Source organism: Plecotus auritus, assembly GCF_963455305.1.
Source record: "Plecotus auritus genome assembly, chromosome: 4".
NCBI classification, from domain to species: Eukaryota; Metazoa; Chordata; class Mammalia; order Chiroptera; family Vespertilionidae; genus Plecotus; species Plecotus auritus.
The window spans coordinates 40,919,994-40,935,644 of NC_137775.1; the positions used below are offsets into that span (position 1 = coordinate 40,919,994).

The 15,651-nt window shown below is 39.2% G+C and overlaps 1 protein-coding gene across 2 annotated transcripts in view; it reads left to right on the top strand.

The window, feature by feature from the left end:
* Window positions 1-15,651, top strand: part of SEC63 (SEC63 homolog, protein translocation regulator) — a 78,800-nt gene that overhangs the window by 42,248 nt on the left and 20,901 nt on the right. For both annotated transcript variants that reach the window (XR_013960443.1, XM_080665309.1), the window contains exons 7-13: window positions 2,521-2,571; window positions 3,673-3,781; window positions 8,353-8,447; window positions 8,547-8,679; window positions 10,364-10,456; window positions 11,268-11,422; window positions 12,958-13,105. Coding sequence is in view for 1 of the 2 variants with exons in the window: in XM_080665309.1 (XP_080521435.1) it covers window positions 2,521-2,571; window positions 3,673-3,781; window positions 8,353-8,447; window positions 8,547-8,679; window positions 10,364-10,456; window positions 11,268-11,422; window positions 12,958-13,105 (784 nt within the window). In the remaining variant the exon portion in view is untranslated. The remainder of the gene's footprint in view (window positions 1-2,520; window positions 2,572-3,672; window positions 3,782-8,352; window positions 8,448-8,546; window positions 8,680-10,363; window positions 10,457-11,267; window positions 11,423-12,957; window positions 13,106-15,651) is intronic.

The window sequence follows — 15,651 nt, forward strand, 5'->3', positions numbered from 1 at the left end:
CAAAATCCATATAGTCTGTAATTTGTTTTGAAATGGCTATTTAATGTTATTTTATGGTAGATTAACATTTGTTTTCTTCAGTGGTATATAGTTGCTGTATGTAAGTGTGTTTATCATGCCTAGGCTTATTCTGGGAATACTAAAGAAGAGAAACATAGTTAGCTACCAGATTAGGGATCAAGCAGTAGGAGAAAAATCTGAGACCCCAATAGACTTCAAACAGAACATTATGAAGTTACTCCTCAATATTTAGACAAAGGAACCAAACAGGGTTCTATTATTATTTATTTCCAAGGCATTAACCACTTGCCAAGTTGTGGATATATAAGTACTTGACTGGAAGGGAAATATAATTTCTGTTTTGCTGGTGTTTTCTATAGACAAATGAAAAGGTAATTTATTGTAGTGGCAAAGAACAGTTTCTGTAGGTGGAATGCCAATCCTGGTTCCCACCTACTTACTAGCTGTGTGACCTAGGACAAGCTATGAAACATATATATGCTGCAGGTTATCTGCAAAAGGAAAATAATAATGGTACCTTCCTCAGAGGACTTGAAAATAAGAATTAAACAAAATAATACATGAGGAGTGCTTTTAATAGTGCCTCCTCCATGTAAACCTCAAAATAAGTGTTCATGGATGTTGTTATAATTTGCCTGATGAAGACCATAATTTTTTTCTCTTTATTTTTTTTTTTTTCCAAAGTGCATTTTATTTTATTTTTTTTATTTATTTTTTATTTTTTTTTCAAATTTTTATTAAGGTATTATATGTGTACATATCTTACCATTGCTCCCCCCCCCACCCCACTCCCATACATGCCCTCACCCCCCAATGTCTTGCATCCGTTGGTTACTCTTATATGCATGCATACAAGTCCTTCAGTTGATCTCTTATTTCCCCCACCTCTCCCTAACCTTACCGCTGTAATTAGACAGTCTGTTTGATGCTTTACTGCCTCTGTAATTATCTTTTTGTTCATCAGTTTATAATGTTTTTCATTATCCCTAAATGAGTGAGATCATGTAGTATTTTTCTTTCATTGACTGGCTTATTTCACTTAGCATAATGTTCTCTAATTCCATCCAGGTGTCTACAAATGGTAGTAATTCCTTCTTTTTTATGGCAGCATAGTATTCCATTGTGTAGATGTACCATAGTTTTCTGATCCAGTCATCTGCTGACGGGCACCTAGGCTGTTTCCAAATCTTAGCTATTGTAAATTGTGCTGCTATGAACATAGGGGTGCATATATCCTTTCTGATTGGTGTTTCTGGTTTCTTAGGATATATTCCTAGGAGTGGGATTACTGGGTCAAATGGGAGTTCCATTTTCAGTTTTTTGAGGAAACTCCATACTGTTCTCCACAGTGGCTGCACCAGTCTGCATTCCCACCAGCAGTGCACGAGGGTTCCTTTTTCTCCGAATCCTCGCCAACACTTGTCGTTTGTTGATTTGTTGATGATAGCCATTCTGACAGGTGTGAGATGGTATCGCATTGTCGTTTTGATTTGCATCTCTCGGATAATTAGTGACTTTGAGCATGTTTTCATGTGTCTCTTGGCCTTCCTTCTGTCTTCTTTCGAAAAGATTCTATTTAGGTCCGTTGCCCATTTTTTTATTGGATCATTTATCTTCCTTTTATTAAGTTGTATAAGCTGCCTGTAGATGTTGGAAATTAAACTTTTATCAGTGATACCATTTGCAAATATATTCTCCCATACAGTGGGGTTTCTTGTTGTTTTGTTGATGGTTTCTTTTGCTGTGCAAAAGCTTTTTATTTTGAAGTAGTCCCATTTGTTTATTTTCTCTTTGGCTTCCATTGCCCTAGGGGCAGTATCACTGAAAAAGTTCTTTTGGCATATGTCTGAGATTTTGCTGCCTGTGGATTCCTCTAGTATTTTTATGGTTTCCCGTCTTATATTTAAGTCCTGTATCCATTTTGAGTTTATTTTTGTGTATGGTGTAAGTTGGTGATCTAGTTTCATTTTTTTTGCATGTATCTGTCCAATTTTCCCAACACCATTTATTGAAGAGACTGTCTTGACTCCATTGTATGCTCATGCCTCCTTTGTCAAATATTAATTGCGCATATTGGTTTGGGTCGATATCTGGATTCTCTATTCTATTCCATTGATCTATATGTCTGTTCTTGTGCCAGTACCAGGCTGTTTTGAGGACAGTGGCTTTGTAATACAGCTTGAAATCTGGTATTGAGATCCCTCCTACTTTATTCTTCTTTCTCAGGATTGCTGTGGCTATTCGGGGTCTCTTTTTATTCCAGATGAATTTTTGGAGAGTTCTTTCTAGGTCTGTGAAATATGCTGTTGGTATTTTAATGGGGAGTGCATTGAATCTATAGATTGCTTTGGGTAGTATGGACATTTTGATGATGTTGATTCTACCAATCCATGAATATGGTATGTTCTTCCATCTGTTTACATCTTCCTCTATCTCTTTTTTCAGTGTCCTGTAGTTTTTCGCATATAGGTCTTTTAATTTTTTTCTCTTTAATTCTAGGTTTTACTTGTATATGGATTGGCATTCATGGTCATCCTTCCAGTTGTTGTGGTAAGTTCTAGCTCTTTTTATGAACATATTTTTGGAAAGGGATTGTTGGTATGCTTTGGAGTGTCCTTGTTAGATTGTATAATCTATCTATGTATAATCCATTGATCCTTGAATTTTAAGAATCTTATATTCAACTATATTTTAAAGGTCTTCTAAAGGTGACATCACTTGAGTATGCTAAAGTATATTTTCTCCCAATTCAGAAGTTAGACACAACTGATAATACTACAGTTGTATTTAGAGTTTAAAATGAGTCTTCCTTCACTACCTCCCTCCATTTTCTCTGGTAGAGATAATCGCTACTTAAGTTTGGTGATTTCCCTTTTAAATACAATGTCAGGCAAAAGTAGGTTTACAGTACATGAAACAGAATTTATTCTTGTTTTATTATTTATTAATTGTATTATTTTCCATATAAACATCTGTAAACCTACTTTTGCCCCAACCTGTATTTTTCTATACACATGTTACAAAATAGCTTATATGTATTGTTCTATGACATTTTTGCTTTAAATATTAGGGGCACGACATTTAGAGTGATCTCATTTTTAAAACAGCTACATGGTACCTCAATATGTAAATACCATAAAGTTTATGATTTTACTGTTTATTACTTTTATGACTGGTGTTCTTTTTGCTCTTATAGTTCTTGAGTCCTATGTGAGGCTAATAATTAACCTGTGTGCCTTGTTCATAGGATTTTTGTGTGAGATCCAATTGTATAGAAAAATGTGAATTAAAATAGTAAAATTGCTTCTTCATTTATTTGTTAAATATTTATTGAAGACATGCCATTTATCAGGAACCAGCTTATTGTTTATAGTAGTGGGTTGGTTCATTTCTGTTTTGTCTTCAAACAATTTCTAGCTGAAACTTAAATGTCTTAATGGTATAATTGTAGTGAGGTAGTCATCAGGCAGTATAAATATTTGCAAAATAAATAATTTAAAATATGTATTGAGGGTATTTGTTCTAAAGCTGAGGAATTTTTATTGGTTTATGAGCATTTAGAAAATTTGACCACAAACATATTCCTTATTAAACTAGCATTTATTATAGTTTTTATGCTTTATTTCTTATTTAATTTTATTTGTGTTTTAGGGGTCTTGGTGGTATCGCTCAATACGCTATAGTGGAGACCAGATTCTAATACGCACCACACAGATTTATACATATTTTGTTTATAAAACCCGAAATATGGATATGAAACGTAAGTAAATTTAAGTAACCATGACAGTAGATTATTTTCTGAGTCACTTATGTGGAGTTGATATACATTCTACTGGAGAAATTCCATTTTACGTTGATAGATATTTAGCTCGTGTACCTAAAGCTGGAGGAAAATGCTAACACTTTACCACATTTCTTGATCTATTGCTATTATTTCCATCTACTCAGCTATATATGTATTTTCTTCTCAGAAATTTTATGTTAAAGCTTTATGTGGACTAATTTTGTAATAATACCAGCCAACATTTTTTTGAGTATTTGTTACGTGCCAGGCATGCATTAACTCATTTAGTATTTGCTATGCCCCTGTAAGTGTGTGCTGTTTCTAAGCACATTTTATAGATGAGGAAACGGAACCCAAGGATGCACAATGGTGACAGAGTCAGCATTAAACCCAGGCAGTCTTGTTCCTGAGCCATAAACCAGTACATTATCTTGTATTAATTGTAATAAAATAAGTAGAGGTCTTGGGTGTGTTGAAAGAAAACTGTGAGGATATTTCATTCTCAGAGTCTTACTTTAAAATCCTGTATAATAAAGAGGTAATATGCAAATTGACCCTCACACCCTCGCACAAGATGGCCACCCCCATGTGGTCAAAGGTGACCACACAAGATGGCTGGCAGGGGAGGGCAGTTGGGGGCGACTGGGCCGGCATGAAAGGGCAGTTGGGGGCAACCAGGCCTGCAGGGGAGGGCAGTTAGAGGCGACCAGGCCTGCAGGGGAGGGCAGTTGGGGGCGACCAGGCCGGCAGGGGAGGGCAGTTGGGGGTGACCAGGTCGGCAGGAGAGGGCAGTTGGGGGTGACCAGGCCAGCAGGGGAGGGCAGATAGGGGTGACCAGGCCGGCAGGGGAGGGCAGTTGGGGGCGACCAGGCCTGCAGGGGAGGGCAGTTGGGGGTGACCAGGCCGGCAGGGGAGGGCAGATAGGGGTGACCAGGCCTGCAGGGGAGGGCAGTTGTGGGTGACCAGGCTTGCAGGGGAGGACAGTTAGGGGCAACTGGGTCGGCAGGGGAGGGCAGTTAGGGGTGACCAGGCTGGTAGGGGAGGGCAGTTGGGGGCGACTGTGCTGGCAGGGGAGGGCAGTTAGGGGCAACCAGGCTGGCAGGGGAGGGCAGTTAGGGGCGACTGGGCCGGCGGGGGAGGGCAGTTAGGGGTGACCAGGCCGGCAGAGGACAGCAGTTGGGGGCGATCTGGCTGGCAGGGTAGGGCAGTTGGGGGTTACCGGGCCAGCAGGGGAGGGCAGTTGGGGGCAATCAGGCTGGCAGGGGAGCATTTAGGCATCGATCAGCCTGGCAGGAGAGTGGTTAGGGGGTGATCAGGCTGGCAGTCAGGTGAGCAGTTGGGAGCCTATAGTCCCAGATTGTGAGAGGGATGTCTGACTGCCGGTTTAGGCCCGATCCCTCAGGGATCGGGCCTAAACCGGCAGTCGGACATCCCCTGAGGGGTCCCAGATTGAAGAGGGTGCAGGCTGGGCTCAGGGACACCTCCCCCGCCTTGCATGAATTTTGTGCACTGGGCCTCTAGTCCTATATAGTAATTTTATATAATAAAAGGCTAATATGCAAATTGACTGAACTGAGAATGACCGGTTGCTGTGATGTGCACTGACCACCAGAGGGTAGATGCTAAATGCAGGAGCTGCCCTTTGGTGGCCAGTGCACTTCCACAGGGGGAGTTCCGCTCAGCCAGAAGCCCGGCTAATGGCTGGCGAGCGCAGCAGCAGTGGTGGGAGCTTCTCCCGCCTCCATGGCAGCACTAAGGATGTCCGACTGATGGCTTAGGCCCGCTCCCCACGGGACATCCCCCGAGAGCTCCTGCACTGAGAGAGGATGCAGGCTGGGCTGAGGGACCCCCACCCCTCTTCGAGTGCATGAATTTCATGCACCGGGCCTCTAGTTTCTTATGTTTAAAAAAAAAAAAAGAAAGGAAAAAGAAAGAAAAGAAAAAAGGAATACCGTCCTAAATACTTTCTGTGATCTCATAAAGTTAACATTGTAAATTTTATCCCTGCAATATGTAGTGTTGTCTTTCACAATCACTGCTATGCAGAAATCATAGACATCCTGCTTCCCCTCCTTAAAAAGGAAAAAGAAGATAAAAGTTTTAAATTGTGCCTCACTGGAAAATGTATTTTTTTTTGTTTCAAAACCTAAGTGGACTTTTCTGTATTTTGGGTTTGCCATTTTACTATCTTTCTTGATAATCAGAAAGAGACTCCTCAGGATCATGTGACTGTGTGATTATATTCCTGAAGAATGAGCAGATCTTTTATTTCTGAGGAGCAAGTGAACATTACTCTCCCTTATGCACACATGCCACTCTTCCTTATGCTGGCTTGAAATATTAATATATAACTATTTCCTTGTGTCAGTGTTTCATGTTTTTATCTGTTTTAATTTGTTTTTGCATCAGTGATATTATTTCTGTTTCATTTCTGAGGGTGGTATTTAGACTTATACAATTAGTTCTGTTAAAAAGCATTATTTAGCTGGTGGGTTTGGTTATATATCTTTTGCTACTTTATCACTGGCACTATTTATATGTTCCATCTTAGGAACAATTTCATAAAAACATTTGGAGGTAGTAAGGGTAATAGTTCACATATTACTGTGTTTATTGTGTGTCAGGCTCATGTGAAGAAACTAGGGTCCATAGAGGTGAAGACTATTATCTAGGTCACTTAGCTAAGAAGCAGAAACTCTAGGGTTTTATGCCCTTAACCTCTGTGTTGTACTGCTTTTTGTGAACATGTTGCATGTATTTTCTGCTGTAAGGTGAGATCGATAACTAGTGCCAGTCATGAAAGAGCTTGTATAGGCTAACAAGAATAATGCTAATATATGGGTAGGGCAAAAGTAGGTTTATAGTTGTTTGTATGGGAAATACAATAATCCTATCTAATAAAGAGGGAATATGCTAATTGACCATCACTCCATCACAAAGATGACTGCACCCACAGCTGAGGCCAAGTTCCCTTAAGGAGCCTTAACAAGCAATCAGCAGGGACCTGAGGCTACGTCCTTCCCCGCCCCCGTGGGGCTTGACAGGGGACCTCAGGCCACAACCCCCACCCAGCAGGGCTTGACAGGGGACCTCAGGCTGTGTCTCCCGCCCTCGCGTCAGGCTGGGGGACCTCAGGCTGTACCTCCTGCCTTGGCACCAGGCCAGGGGACCTGAGGCCATGCCCCCCACCCGGCGGGGCTTGACGGGGGACCTCAAGGTGCGCTTCCTGTCCTGGTGCTGGGCTAGGGGACCTCAGGCCGCATCCCCCACCAGGTAGGGATTGACAGGGGACTTCAGGCTGCGCCCCCCACCCCGGCACAAGGCCGGAGGACCTCAGGCAGCACCCCCCACCCCAGCACTAGGCCTGAGGTTGCACCCCCCTGCCTGGCAGGGCTTGTCAGGGGACCTCAGGCAGTGCTCCCCACCCAGTGGGGTTGATGGGGGACCTTAAGGTGCACCCCCAGTGCTGGGTCGGGGGAACTCAGGCTGCGGCCCCTCTGCCCAGCGGGGCTTGATGGGGGACCTCAGGCTGCACCTCGCTCCCAGTGCCGGGCCGGGGGACCTGAGGCTGCGCGCCCCCCCCTCCCCGCCTGGCGGGGCTTCACAGGGGACCTCAGGCCATGCTCCCAACCCAGCAGGGCTTGACAGGGTATCTCAGGCCGTGTCCCCCACCTGGCGGGGCTTGACGGGAGACCTCAAGGCACGCCCCTGTTTTGGTGCCGGGCCAGGGGACCTGAGGCTACGCCCCCTGCTCAGCAGGGCTTTACCAGGGTGGGACTGGCCAGGTCTGGATCTAGCCTAATGGGGGGAGGGGTGGCCAGGTCTGGGTCTCATGTGATTTTGAGGCGCATGTGGGTAAGTGGGGACTTGACTTTGGGTCCCCCTTTTAATGTGCATGAATTTCGTGCACCGGGACACTAGTTAATAATAATAAAAGAATAAACTCTTGTGTTCCACCTACTCACAACAGTAAACCTACTTTTGCCCAACCCTGTATGAGGTTGCGAATCCTGTGTATTTTAAGGAACACTATTAACCCAAACTCTCCAGAGTTCTATAATAAAAGTTTCTGTAAATGACAGTATATTTTAGTTTATTGAGGACTCTGAGAAGTCATAAAGCAAAGAAACCTATAACTCTTTTTAACTCATTATTTCTCAGCCATATTTAACCATAGAGCCCCCTTTTTTCACATAATGTTTATTAATATCACATGGAATATTTAATGCTCTAGAAAATTTCTGTGGAACACATGTTTAGGTATAGAAACAGATATTATTGGAAGTGATTTTAATGCGTATAGTTGCTTGGGGCCCTTGATTTATATTTCTATTCACTTGCTATAGGCAACATTGTGCATGTTTTAAAAAGTGAGGCTTTTTTATGGAATAAATTAATACTTGTTAGTAGTGGAGTTCACATGGCTTTTAAGCATTGTGTGTGGTTGGAAAATTGCCTCACCCTAGGATTAATGAGGTTTTATAGCAGGGAAATTAATAGGTGAGCAAATATATGTATTTACCTTCATATTTCTTTTGTTTCCTTAGGTCTTATCATGGTTTTGGCTGGAGCCTCTGAATTTGATCCTCAGTATAATAAAGATGCCACAAGCAGACCAACAGATAATATTCTAATACCTCAGGTTAGTCCTTTCGCCTACATTCCTTGATAAGTATTTACACATTAAAGTTAATGATTTTTTTAGATGTGTATTTTTGAATAATTATTTTATTTACTCTAGCTAATCAGAGAAATTGGCAGCATTAATTTAAAGAAGAATGAACCTCCACTTACATGTCCATATAGCCTGAAGGCGAGAGTTCTTTTACTATGTCATCTTGCTAGAATGAAAATTCCTGAGACCCTTGAAGAAGGTATTTGTGATTCTACTCTCTACAGGGTTTTAGTGATATGCGGATTTAATTAGACTACATGGTACACTGTTTTCGTCACTGTTATTTTTTTTTCTCAATCAAATAATTGCTCAAGGGCTTTTTAAAAAGAAATGTATTTGTTACATAATAACTTCATAAATACTTGGAAGGTCTAAGTAAGTCAGATGTTATAGCAAATGTTAAAATGTGAAAGTGAGAGAATACTCTATTATGAGAAATGTTTAGTCAGTTGCACACTATGTAATAATTCCTAATGACTTAAAAAAAAAGATTTTGTAAGGTTTTGCAGGGAGGGGGTGAGAAAAACATCGATTTCACAACAAATATCCACCACTCTCTAGGCGTGGTTACTGAAAAAAATGGTTAATCTCTAGTTAAAGCTTCATAAGTACATGAAGCCATCTATTCTACTTAAAAGAAAAGCAGTAGATTGAGACAGTGGTGTTTCCAGGGCTGTCATGAACGTGAGTGTCATTTCTTCTTCACTTGTATCATTTCAGTTGAAGTTTTAAAAGAAAGTTATTCTCAGGGAATAAATGTTCTTTCTGAATGACCCTTTTAAGCCAGTAATGCAATCAAATGCCTCTGAAAACAAGGCCAGTTGATGCTCAGTGATTGGTGATAGGATAGTTTGCTTATGATGGAATGATGGAACACTATTTAAGCATTGTTATTAGAGTTGCAATTTAAATAATAATTATGTTTCTATTGTTTTGTACAGATAATAAACCATCTCCATTTTTACCAAATACCTAAGAAGTAGGGAACAAAATTTTTTTAGGTTGAGTATTAATCCAATGGATGATCTTAATGGTTAACTATTATATGCAGTACTAGAGGCCCGGTGCATGATAGTCATGCACGGGTAGGATCCCTAGGTCTGGCCGGTGATTAGGGCCCATCGTAGGGTGACCAGCAGGGTGATCGGGGCCCCCCGCTCACACCCGCCTTGGCTGTCCTGGCGCTGCTCGCTTGCTGGCCCTGCCCCCTGCTGTCGCTGCCAGTCGCCTTCTTCTGCAGGGTGACTGGCTGGGCGATTGGGAGGGCCCCTGCTGGCACCCGCCTTGGCTGGCCTGGCGCTGCCCACTTGCTGGCCCTGCCCCCTGCCGCTGCTGCTGGTAGGGGCCTCCGGGCTGGGGGTAGCTCCTGCGTTGAGCGTCTGCCCCCTGGTGGTCAGTGCACATCATAGCGACCGGTCATTCTGCTGTTCAATTGTTTGCATTTTAGGCTTTTATTATATGAGATAAATGAAAGCATCTCCCCCTCATTCCTCCTCTTTCTCTCTGCATTTATTCTCAATCTTAGCCTTTGGATTTATCCATAACTCTACATATAGAAACTTGAATGCACAAGAAGAAAATTCTTAAAGTTCTTAAATATAGTAAGATTAAGCTAAAGATTAATTGGATAGGGAGTCGATTGATAAAGCCTAATACCATAATATTAAAATTTGGCCTTTGAAACATCTAATCTGAATTAGGGTTTTCTGAATGATTGTGATAATATATTGAGTAGATACTGTTGGGTTCAACCTGTAAAATTCTGAAGTTATAGGAAATATTTGTAGAATACCTTAAATTTGTATTAGTCTTGGACTATAGGTGATAAAGATGTTTTAATTATAAAGGTAGAATGATTTGTCAGGTTTTTTATTGTTTTGCAGATCAGCAATTTATGCTGAAAAAATGCCCTGCCCTACTTCAAGAAATGGTTAATGTAATCTGCCAACTAATAATAATGGCCCGGAGCCGTGAAGGTGAGGAGGAGATTTAATTAATTATGTTGTACTTTTTCTTGCAAGCGTATGCAGATTACTCTTCATAGTTTTAAGATTTTATGGGTACTTACCATAATTCTGTCTATAAATTAATTAGCTTTCCCACATTTATTTATGGTTTTTCTTATTTTTTTCCTTATATTTTCCACTATGTAAAGTGTTTATCACAACTTATGTTTTAATTTGAATTTTTTCATGTTTTATTGTTATTTATTGTTTGCAAAGATTTAAAATATCCTTTCTTCTGATTTTGTTAGAGTTAGGTTATTCTGTATTTTAACAGTGAGTTTTAAATAATTCTTTAAGTGATGTAATAATGATTCATCTGTAAGTACTGCTTTTTTTGCATGAAGGGAAAAAAGAATGAGGGAGTTTGTGGTCTGTAATGGAAAGGGAGAGAGAGGCCCTTAAAAAAGGAGGTAGTGGTTGTTGTTTGTTATTATGTATGATGTCAGTTATTGGCATGGTGTTAGTATGTTCTTGATACTGATAATATCTGATAATTTGCTGTATTTGGAGGTAATGCAAAGAATTTTTCTATTAAATCAATGGTTGTTGCTGGATAATATGCATTTGACCAAGTGTGTGTATGTGTGTGTGTGTGTGTGTGTGTGTGTGTGTGTGTGTGTGTGTGTGGTATTTTATCCAATAACTTTTAAAGGAAAATCAACACTATGATTCTAAAATTTGAGGGGTTAGGGATAGTCACGTGAATCTTGTGTTTGTCATAAATTGTATACTCCTGAACATGTCCAGCTCTGTCTTTTCTTTTCCTCCTATTCTTTCTAAGAAAGGGAGTTTCGTGCTCCAACTTTGGCATCCCTAGAAAACTGCATGAAGCTTTCTCAGATGGCTGTGCAAGGCCTTCAGCAGTTTAAGTCTCCCCTTCTGCAGCTCCCTCACATTGAAGAGGACAATCTTAGAAGGGTTTCTAATCATAAAAAGGTAATTCTTTGGTACTTTAAAAAATCAGTTTTAAGCAGTTCATCATGTCACTTAAAGATAACATGAATGAAAGTTTTCTAGAAATTGTTACTATGAATTTCTTAGATTTAAAATATCTTAAACATTCTAAAACTCCCTCAAGTAGTTCTGTCAGGTAGCTGTTTAATATCTTTTTTTAAAAATTTTTTTATTGATTAAGGTGTTACATATGTGTCCTTATTCCCCCAGCTGTTTAATATCTTATTACTGTAAGTTATTTTAGTACAGTTTGGTGCATTTTTAGCAGTTAACACATTGTTCTTCATATTACATTACTAAAAATAAATGCACTAAGTAAAAATGCACTGTATACTTTCCAATAATTTTATTTGTGGGTTAAATGTTGGGCAGTGGTTTATTAGTTTAGTATGAACAGAATAAGTATTCAAAAATAAGTAGATCAAATAAAGATAATGCTTTAAAAATATATACATATGTATATATTTTAAATATATTTCTTTATTGATTTCAGAGAGGAAGGAAGAGGGAATAGAAACATCAATGATGAGAGAGAAGCATTGATTGGCTGCCTACTGCACGCCCCCTACTGGGGACTGAGCCCGCAACCTGGGCATGTGCCCTGACCATGAACTCCTGGTTCATAAGTCACTGAGCCACACCAACTGGGCAAGATAATTCTTATTTAGAAAACACGGTTTATAGTAAAGACATGATAATGAATCTTAAGATAAATGAAAAATTTGAGGAAACAGAAGAAAATACTGAACAAAATCGTAATTTTGTACATTTTAAACATTACTTTGTATGCATTAGACAAAGTAGGCAGAAGATGGACATTAGATTGATAGTATATTAAGGTAAAACTAATGTATATTAGAAATTTGCATTAGAGTTCACCTTTCAAGTAATTGTGTTATTATGCTTATAAATTCGATCACATTTTAGGTTACAATTGAAGATTTCAGAATCCAAAAGCAGGCATTTCACATACCTCGTGATCTAATCCATGTCTGTGAAAATAAAAATTAGTAACTAGCACCAAACACCTGAAAATTAAAGAATACTCTCCTAAGTATCCATTTGGATAAGATAGATATTACTGTAATAACAGATAGCTATATTTAGGCAATAACAAAAAATGAGAATATTCCATAGGATACAGCTGTACTTGGAGATAAAGTCATATTCTTATCATTAAAATTGAATAAAGGTCAGAAAACTGAGCACATGAAATGACAGTAGTTCTTGTGGGTCAAGATTCTATATGAATACTAATTTTTCCCTATAACTTTATTTTTTCTAATTAAAAAATATAACCCTGTATTAACTCTGTAATAAATAAATCCTGAATTTAAATTTCCTTGGAGCAAAAGGCCATGAAATGCTATAAAGCTGTTATTTGCTGCTTTGAAATATATATAATATTAACATTTTTCTACAAGTTCTTGGATTGTGTTTTAGTTAACATGCTAATAGTTTTCTTTTATGAAAAGTTTTATGACTTTAGGATTTATTTTCTTTTTTTAAAAATTCAGTACAAAATTAAGACTATTCAGGATTTGGTGAGTTTAAAAGAAACAGATCGTCACTATCTATTGCACTTCCTAGAAGATGAAAAATATGAGGAGGTTATGGCTGTCCTTGGGAGTTTTCCACATATAACTATGGACATAAAATCACAGGGTAAGTGGGAGGTTTCTTTGTGGAATATTGCTTTCCTTTTGTTAGAATGGCTCTTGTTTGCTTGACTCAGGATTCTCCAAACACTTCATTTAATAACGTAACTTGTAATTAGACTTACAGAGTCTAATTTCCTATTTACCTGTCAGATTTACTGTGATGGAAAATGATGTACACTTAATAGTTTTGAGAACACTAACACAGTCCTAGTTTTATTATCCTCGTAATGGGAATGAAAGAGTTCCAGATGTAATGAAAGAAACTTAAAATGTATCCATTAGTGTGAAAAACATAGCTGCTTAGTTCAAAAATTAATTTAAAAACCCCAACTTATTTATGTTCATGAAGCCTTGAAAATTACCATATTCTGTGCCACATTGCATGTGTTTTTCTTGACTTACCTCTATGTTTGCTTGGAGTGAAAAAAAATAGAGATCGTTTTTTTCACCTACATAATTGCCCTGTTTGTTCCCATTTCAATAGCTGAATAATATTGTGGAATTACCGAATTAGAGATTATCTGCTTCATTCCTTCATTATGGCATTATTCTGAGCTTTGACATTTATTAAGTTACTATTGTGGTAACATTCTTGTGGGACCAAGAATACAAACATGCATTAGGAATGGTTTCTGTCTTTAAAGGGCTTATAGTCTAACTAGAGGCCCAGTGCACAAAATTGGTGCATTGGTAGGGTCTCTAGCGGCTGCTGGCTGCCAGCCAGGTACTCCCTTCCTTCCCCCGGCCGGCCCTGGGACAAACTCCCGGTCAAGGGGACAATTTGCATACTATGCTTTTATTATATAGGATTGGGGAAATAGGTTATAAACATAGGATTAAAATAAGGAATCATGGGCTAAAATAAGGAATCATGGGGAAAGTGTTAAGTGAATGGCACAGACATAGTGTATTTATTCACTCAACAAATATTGAATAACACTACTACTGGGTGCTGGGGAAGCAGTGGTAATACAAAGCCTCTGCCTTATTGAGTTTACATTCTAATTGGAATTGAGATAGAAGGCTCTCAAAGATTGGGTGTTTGAGAAAGGAAGCTAAATTGCAATCTGGTTTCAATTTGGCTGGCGTATAGGATACATGTAGTGAAGACTGGTGCTGCTTTGATGGGGGGGGTGGGTGTTAGGATTTCCTTGTGGGCCCATGAGTTTTCAAACATTAAAAGTATAAAGCTTCATTAAGGACCATAATAATTTAATTAGAAGCTATTAATCTAGTTTGAGACTGAAGAGATACTCTTTGATAATAATCAAGGGTTGTAAAAAGTACATGCTGCTTTAAAAAAAATGAATGTTGGAGAGATTTTTTTTTTCATCTTCACTCAAGGATATTTTTCCATTGATTTTTTAGAGAGAGTGAAAGGGAGGGAGGAGTGGGAGAGAGAGAAACATTGATGTGAGAGAGAGACATTAATGGGTTGTCTCCCACATCCACCCTAACCCAGGCTGGGGATCGAGCCTGCAACTGAGGTACATGCCCTTAACCAGGAATCAAACCTGTGACTCTCTGTTCCATGGACCAATGGGAGAGATTCTTTATTAGATGTGTAAGGTACGATTATTTTGTCTCACTGCAGAACATTATGCTGTGTTTCATTCCATAGTATTTTGTATAGACGATTTATATTTTTACTATGCTATCCAAATGTATATTATGAATAGTGTAGTTAATGGAGGGAGAGTAGAATTACAGAAGCAGGAAAGGGGCATCTGCGTGATCCAAAGCTGGAGATGGTGGATCCCTTTTCCCACATTGCTGGAGGATATACAGAGTAAGCTCTTCTTCACTTTAAAGTGTCAGATGGCAGGTAGATACTGTTGATTCATGTGCAGTGCTTATGTACATACAACTTTGCAGTTTTGATGAATATGTAGCCCAGATTTTGTTGAGGGAATGGAGACTTCCAGAAGAAAGGAGATTTTACCCTTTTTTGATGCCCAGCCATTGCACTTCACAGCCAGTAATGGAGATAGCAGTTAAAGGTTGTTGGAGGCCATTCTTTTCCAACTGGTGGTGTGTCAGTGCAGACTAAAACAGAGTGTACTCATCTAAATCTGTTAAAATACACATGACAAACTTAGAAAAAACCTGGAGGCAGAAAAGCATAGTGAAGAAAACATTTATAGATAAAATCTGTAGGGAAAAAATGAATACATTTGAATGCAGGATTAGTAAGTTATATTAATGTTACTGTTTATTTTAATGTTATTTTAATATTAAAATTTATTTTGTATTAGACTTTTGGGGCTGTGTGTGGCAAACATGGTTTTAAGAAATTAATTGCAGCCCGGCTGGTATGCTCAGTGTTTGAGCATTGACCTATGAACAAGGAGGTCATGGTTCGATTCCCAGTTAGGGCACATGCCGGGTTGTGGGCTCGATCCCCAGTGTGGGTTGGGCAGGAGGGAGCTGATGGATGATTCTCTCTCATCATTGATGTTTCTATCTCTCCCTCCCTCTTCCTTCCTCTCTGAAATCAATAAAAAAATATATAAAAGAAATTAATTGCAAAATATATTTTTAAATATCTTG